Raw genomic sequence first — 8,145 nt, forward strand, 5'->3', positions numbered from 1 at the left:
GAGCTCTTGACTCTAGCAGCATATATATCAAAAGATGGTCTAGTCGGCCATCACTGGAAAGAGAGGCCCATTGTACACACAAACTTTATATGCCCCAGTACAGGGGAATGCCAGGGCCAAAAATGGGAATGGGTGGGTAGGGAAGGTGGGGGTATGGGGGACTTTTGGGAGAGCATTGGAAATGTAATTGAGGAAAATACGTAATAATAATTAAAAAAAAAACTGCTTCACCCCATGACCTTCATTGTCTGTTGCCTCCTAGAGTATTGGGAACAGGAGAGGGTATAAAAGTCCAGCAGAGCCTGTGATTTGGTCAAATGGATTGGGCAGAAGGCAAGAGAATTATGCAAGAGACAGAAGAGTAGAGTTAGAGAGTAGAAGAGAAGATTGCTGGAGACAAATGAGCTACGAGAAGCTGAGCTGTGTCAGAGACTATATTGCCAAGAAACAGGAAAAAAAAAACTATAAGAAAAGTTGCAAAATAAAGAAGAAAAAACCCTAAAAGGTACAGGAAAGCAGTGATCAGTAGTGGAGGTTGTGTGTTTTTTCATAATGATAGGATGCTTTTCAACTAGAAAATTGGCAGTGGCAATGTTTTTTTAGGCAAATAAAATACAACCATAAAATAAATGTAATATGGTTACTGCCTTGAGGTACCACATATGCATACTGGACTGACTTTTTGGATTATAGTCTTACAAAAATACAAATTTAATTCATCTAAATAACCAAAGATATAACAAAATTCAAGAAACTAGATACTTGGGTTTTAACTATTGCTATAGAATTACGGGAGAAAGAACTCATGGTGTTGAACCACTAGCAAAGGGGCCATCAATATAGATGGAGCAGAATCAATATGCACTACAAACCCCAAACATCAACTGATTTTTACTATATCCCAAGAAAATTAAATGGTAATTTGTCTTTTGAATAAACTGCACAGTGCCAACACAGTCCATGCACCAAAGTAAAGCAATGGTTACAAATCCTTAATCACTTCCTGGAAAAAAAAGTTAACTTGTAGTTTAATTTATACAGAAAGCCTTGCTCTTTGATACACCAACTCTTTTCCTACCACATGACACTCCATTCACCATCTAGTCCTTCAGAAATTAACTTTTATACCTACCATTTTTTTTAAAACAATATGGCTAGATCAAGTTTAATCCACTAGAATTGCAGGAAATGCTGCCATACAATAGATGCTTTTATGGTGCCAATATTCACACTTCCATGATGGTTGGTTACTTTTTACTTGATTAGAATTTTATCCCATCTTTCCTGCCCTTTGGGTTGTTTTCTCAACAGCCAATGCAAAGTCAATAGAATCTGGTGAACAAATTCCCTTTATGTTTCCAGTATCTCTATGGTTCATTCCAAGATATAACATATACAGAAATGTTCTTCAAATATACTTACTTGAAACATCTTTGACAAACATTTCAATGTTCAAGAAACCAGAAAATGCTTGAACAATAAAATAATCTTATATTAACATTTTACCTGTTTTTGTTTAATCAGGAAATAATCGATAAAGTCACGAGGGTTTGTAACATCCAGTGATGCTTGGTGTTCTTTTATTTTCTCCAACAGGTAACTTCTAATATATTTGACGTTTTTTAGTACTTTGTGATGACTTCCTGGACAATAGTCAATGAGCAAGGGGAAATTATTGCAGACCTGTAATATCAGATCAAAAATTTATTTTGTTAAGGTGTCTTGCTTTAATTTAGGTATGTGTGTGAATGTATGTAAATCTGTTTCTGTGTTTCTGTGTCTGTGTTTGTGTGCCAGTTTGTATGTTTACACATACACATGCATTGTGAAATTTATGTATGGGTGCCTTTGAAGGTCTGATGTATCAGATCCTCTGAAGGTAGTTGTTTAGAGTCACCTGACATGGGTGATGAGATTTAGACTCAGGTAATATGGAAGGCAACACACATCCTTAACCACTGGTGAATCTCTCCACTCACTGACTGTAGGTATAATGCAAGTGTATACTCCAGAAAGTTTATCCTTCTATCATGCAAATGCTGATTTCTCTATCCCACTATCTGGTGTCAATCTGACACAGCATTATAATGCTTATGTGAAGAATCTGCTGCATCAACTTTGTATAAACCATGCTCACCATTTATTCTCTGACTTGTCAATAACAGCTGGAAAACCCAATAACTATGCAACAGAAATATTAGTGCAGGACTTCCACCAGCTGCGGGAAGAGGGAGGGAAAGAGAGGAAGCGAGTATTCAGCATGAGGAAGGGGTTCTGAGAGAAATCACTATGCAATTTACACCCAGAGAGTCAGACAAGTTAAAAATGCAAATGTCTGTGGATTTTGCTGGTAAGTAGCCAGATTAGATTAGAGAATTGGAATAGAATTATAATGCCTAATTAATGTATTTTAAATTAAAAATTATCACTTCTTTCTGTACTACTAATGTGGAACAAGATAGCATAAAGAAAAATAGCCTATGTATTTACCACATACATATATATTAATATTCATTATACATCTGCCAAAGAACCTTTTAAAATAAACACATGTAAATAAAAATATGTACAGTATATAGAAAGACCAACTTGAGTTTATAGATTCAGACATGAATAAAAATAATGTCCAACATAAGGAAGATGTGTTCCAATTCATGCACAGAGCAATTCTCTATGATAGTAGATAGAATTGAGTAACAAATTCCTGAATCAATTGATAAATAATCATAAATTTCAGCATTCATGAATTCTTTTTAGTATAAAGCATAATTATGACAATTCCTAGAAGGTTTCTATCATTTTCCCTACAAATTTGGAGTATTATATGATATAATTTATTGACATTGACAGTTTTCAAATCATAGAAGTAGAAAATTGAGTGAGTTGATTAACATCAAAAGGGTATATTTAACTCCTGTAAACCAGGCTCACCATGGAGTAAATATTCAGAAGATGGTGGGCCTTCTAAGGACCTTGAAAGCAAATGTACATCATACCTCTTACAGGTTTGTCTATTATCTCACAGTCATTCTTTATTCAGAGTTCAGGAGTTGCCAGTTCAGCCTAGGACAAGCATGTAAGGATATTTGTGGCCCATACAGCATTGAACTGCTTATATTCTCATTTCTACCTGTTACATCATCACTAAGATTCTGTCTCAAATATCAAACTACTGAAACTACTCAAGGTTTCCTGGCACATTTCATTACTATTAATATTCCTTCTCTTTTAAGAAAATATTCTTTCTAAACTAAAATATCCCTGCCTAGAATTATGATGGACATTGCTTAGTAATTTAAAGAATACAAGAATTCTGCACAAAGGCATGTCTTGTGAGTGACTGGGCATACTTCTAGATGTAAATGCTATACTTGATACCAATAGTTCTGTGTACATCCGTGGGAAAATAAATGGAGAAGGAGCTAGAAGAATTGATCCAACCTAGCCTTTTCCTTAGTTTTTATATTGGCATAGCAGAGGGCTGATGACTCCATTCCAGATATTCTTTCCATAATACACTGGTCAGAACCAAGGTGTCTTGTCACCTCACTTTTTGGTCCATATTGAATTTTATCTGTGGCAATAAAGCACCATATGTGTTCTCAAGGAGGAAAAAAATTCTTGACTTCACCTGCAACCATGGGGAGCTCAGAATCTTGATATTCTCATTTAGTTTTTCCATGAGCATAAGAAAATCTTTATCCTTGTAATCAAAACGATCCTGAAAAATAATGGAGCAGATGACATTGCATGGAGCACAGCTCAGAATGAATGTGGGGTCACAAGGTGAGCCTGAAGATTGAGAAAATAATTAGAAAAATAACATTAAGGTAGGCAAAGAAGATATGTTGCTTCTGTTAACAGGTGAAAATTTGTTAGGAACATCTTGTCTACAATTTTCCTCACAGCTCAGCATTTGTTATACATAAAATTGACATATCACTTTGATCTTAAACTTAAAATGGCCTTAACTTCACTAGTTAAATAAGATCAGAGCATATTTGATATACTAATTTCAACAGTTTTAGCTCTCTTCTATACTGAAAGAAAAGAAAAACTATACAATCATAAAATTTCAGGTATTCAGAACATAATTATATCTTACTTCAATGCTTATATGCTATATGATACTCAGAAGAAAATAGAGAAATGTACACATGGAAGCTCTGTATCCACAATGAGTAAGTCAATAAAGCAAGTATTCATCCAAGGAAAGAGGAAGTGGCAATACCGCAGTTGAGTTTATACATGAGAGGAAAAACCATGATGAGAAATCCTCTTTGTTACACAAGAAGATTTGCAACCTAGTTCTCTGTGGATGTGTTAACATTATTAAATAAAATGAAAAGTTTTGTTTTCCAGTTAAATTCTAGGAGGGGAATCCAACCTGAAGGAAGTGACAAAGACTTCTCTTTTTTATTTTATTAGTGAAAGCAATGGATTTTTTTCTGAATATTGTGTATGTCTTATTGCCCAATTTCGACTACAAGCCAGTGTTCACAGAATGGGGGCAGAGAGATTAAGAAACTTCAGTGAGGAACTTCAGTACACAAGATGCTAGAAGATGGATGAGACAGCTCAGGGGTATAAATGTTCAGGAAGTGGTATCCAAGTTACAGAAAAGAGAAACATTCTGTTACGCCTTTTTCTCAGTTGTGGAAGTGCTCCTGAAAGATGAACAGAAAGGTCAAATCAGATACCTGAGAACCCAGAAAGGACATTGGAAATAATTGGGGAACAGCTTCAAAACTGCATAGTTAGGGGGATCAGAAACACTTTTCTAACTTCTATGAGCACCAGGCATGCAAGTGATGCACACATATATGTACAATAAATATTTATATGAATAACAAAAATAAACAAAATTTTAGAGGTATAACAATTCTGGGGAGGAGGGAATAGAAAAAATTGGAAATGGAATAGCCAGAAAAGTAATGATATGTGAGTGTGTTCAAAGCACATTTTACAGAATTCTAAATGTCTTTATGAATCCCACATTATAAACAGTATTAAAGAAAATGTTATCAGAAAATAACTATATGCTAATTATGTTCCATCACACTACACAACATGTTTTGGCAAAACTTAGATGCATAGGATTGTAAACATTTTCCAAGATGATCATCAAATTTCTTTACACATATAATGCATAAAATTATGTATCATATTTATATGCATTATCTTCCATGCTTAAATATCACAAGGAAATTTTTAAAATTTCATATTACCTGTGAGCATACAGGCTCAGGTGTGTGTGTGTGTGTGTGTGTGTGTGTGTGTGTCTGAATACCTGGAAAGTCCAGGATAACATGTTGGCCCTCAGGGTGCTTCCTGATATGGTTGCTGGGAACCCTCCCAGCTGCTCCTCTGGAGGAACACACCAAACTCTCTCAGGTGATAAGCCATCTCTACAGCTCTCAGAAAAGTTTCTTCTGATGTTCTCTCTAGAGTGAATATGCTTTGATAAAATGATTGGTACTCTTTATATTCCAGGAGATCCTGAATTTAATTCTGTAGACCTCACATAAGAATCACTAAAATGGGGCACAAACTTTGCAGTTAGTCCCACGGTCCACAGAGGACTCTCCACAAAATCTTAGAATCACTGGGGAGAGGAAAACAACATTGGTTCTAATCCAAATGTGACAGGACTGTGACAGCAGGAGCAAAGACACAGGAGCCCTGCCTGACCAGCGGCTCGCATTCCTCTTGATCAGTACTGGTATACTTTGGTTTCGAACACATCAGACAGCCCTCCAGTCCTCAGAGGAGATACCACTTCCAGCCACTGCAACAAGCCCAGGATCTTAGGATTCCAGGATCCCAGGACAACAGGAGCTTGGTCACACCAGGATTTTAGGGTATCAGAGGAAGCTTGACTTCCAAGAACTCTGACATACCCAGAATCTCAGGTTCACAGGAGCCTGGAATCACAGCATCACACAGAAAGCTGGACTCTAAGGAGTCCAGAATCAACCTGGATTATGGAAAGACAGACTACAATCACGTATATTGAGGGCAGAAAACACTTGAGATAATCAGATGGCAAGAGGCAAATGTAAGAACAGAAGCAACAGAAACCAAGGTTACTTGGCATCATCAGAACCAAACTCTCCCACCATAGCAAGTCCTGGATAAACCATCACACCAGAAAAGCAAGATATGGATCTACAGTCATTTTTCATGATGATGATGGAGGACTTTAAGAAGGAAATACAGGAAAAAAAAACAGGTAAACAGATAGGAGCCCTTAAAGAGGAAATACAAAAATCCCTTAGAGAGTTACAGGAAAATACTACCAAAAGGTAAAAGAATTGAACAAAACTATGAAGGATTTAAAAATGGAAGTAGAAACAATAAAGAAATTGCAAAGGGAGACAATTCTGGAGATAGAAATCCTAGGAAACAAATCAGGAACCATAGGCCTAAGCATCAGCAACAGAATTCAGGAGATGGAAGAGAGAATTTCAAGTGTAGAAGATTCCATAGAAAACATGGACACAACAATCAAAGAAAATACAAAAGCCAAAAAGATCCTAACGAAAAATATCCAGAAAATCCAGGACACAACGAGAAGAGCAAACCTAAGGATAATATGTATAGATGAGAATGAATATTTTCAGCTTAAAGGGCCAGTAAATATCTTCAACAAAATTATAGGAGAAAACTTCCCTAACCTAAAGAAAGAGATACCCATGAAGATACAAGAAGCTTACATAACTCCAAATAGACAGGACCAGAAAAGAAATTCCTCACAACCCATAGGTGCCTGCCTGGGAGGGCTCTGACTGCCAGAGCAGGTGAGAAGCCATCATTTGTCCCATGTCCCTCAGAGACCAGTCTGTGCAGGTGAGCATGAATACTGCAGAGGCAACACATCTTCTGGGACAGGCCCTGTTTTGGGCCTTCATATTCAGCCAGGAGGCATGTCTGAATGTTAGACCTCTCTGTACCTTCCCTATAAAGGAGAGCTTGCCTGCAGAGAGTACCCTGACCATTGAGACTCAGGAGAGAGCTGGACTCCCAGGACTGCAGACAGAGGATAACAGAATCATGGGAGGAACAAGTTCCAACCAGAGACAACTATAACAACTAACTCCAGAGATTACCAGATGGCTAAAGGCAAATGGAAGAATATTACTAACAGAAACCAAGACCATTCACCATCATCAGAATCCAGCACTTCGACTTCAGCCAGTCCTGCATACCCCAACACACCCAAAAAGCAAGACTCGGATTTAAAATCACATTTCATGATGCTGGTAGAGGACATCAAGAAGGACAGTAATAACCCACTTAAAGAAATACAGAATAGTGCTAAAGAGGAGGAAGCCCTTAAAAAGGAAACACAAAAATCCCCTAAAGAGCTACAGGAAAACACAACCCAACAGGTGATGGAATTGAACAAACCATCCAAGACACAAAAATGGAAGTAGAAACAATAAAGAAAACCCAAAGTGAGACAACTATGGAGATAGAAATCCTAGGAAAGAAAACAGGAACTATAGATGTGAGCATCAGCAATAGAATACAAGAGATGGAAGGGAGAATCTCAGATGCAGAAGATTCCATAGAGAGCATGGGCACAACAATTAAAGAAAATGCAAAATGCAAAAAGATCCTAAATCAAAACATCCAGGAATTCAAGGACACAATGAAAAGACCAAACCTATGGATAATAGGAGTAGATGAGAATGAAGATTTTCAACTTAAGGGGCAGCAAATATCTTCAACAAAATTATAGAAGAAAACTCCCCAACTTAAAGAAAGAGATGCCCATGAACATACAAGAAGCCTAAAGAACTCCAAATAGACTGGACCAGAAAAGAAATTCCTCCCAACACATAATAATCAGAACAACAAATACACTAAATAAAGATAAAATATTAAAAGCAGTAAGGGAAAAAGGTCAAGTAACATATCAAGGCAAGCCTATCAGAATTACACCAGATTTTTCACCAGAGACTATGAAAGCCAGAAGAGCCTGGACTGATGTTATACAGACATTACAAGAACACAAATTCCAGCCCAGGCTACTATACCCAGCCAAACTCTCAATTACCATAGATGGAGAAACCAAAGTATTCCACTACAAAACCAAATTCACAAATCATCTTTCCAAGAATCTAGCCCTTCAAAGGATAA

The 8,145-nt window shown here is 36.9% G+C and overlaps 1 protein-coding gene across 2 annotated transcripts in view; it reads right to left on the reverse strand.

Moving 5' to 3' along the window:
- Positions 1-8,145, reverse strand: part of LOC110288497 (cytochrome P450 2C38) — a 43,776-nt gene that overhangs the window by 24,197 nt on the left and 11,434 nt on the right. Inside the window, exons 4-6 of one of the 2 annotated variants that reach the window (XM_029473858.1) lie at positions 3,632-3,792; positions 2,997-3,063; positions 1,630-1,683 (exon numbers count right to left, since the gene is read on the reverse strand). In XM_029473858.1, the coding sequence (XP_029329718.1) occupies positions 3,037-3,063; positions 3,632-3,792 (188 nt within the window). In that variant the 3' untranslated portion in view covers positions 1,630-1,683; positions 2,997-3,036. Of the gene's footprint in view, positions 1-1,506; positions 1,684-2,996; positions 3,064-3,631; positions 3,793-8,145 lie in introns of those variants that run through there. The other variant, XM_021154826.2, reaches the window with a different exon arrangement.

The sequence above is a fragment of the Mus caroli genome, unplaced genomic scaffold (assembly GCF_900094665.2).
Source record: "Mus caroli unplaced genomic scaffold, CAROLI_EIJ_v1.1 scaffold_11617_1, whole genome shotgun sequence".
Lineage (NCBI taxonomy): Eukaryota > Metazoa > Chordata > Mammalia > Rodentia > Muridae > Mus > Mus caroli.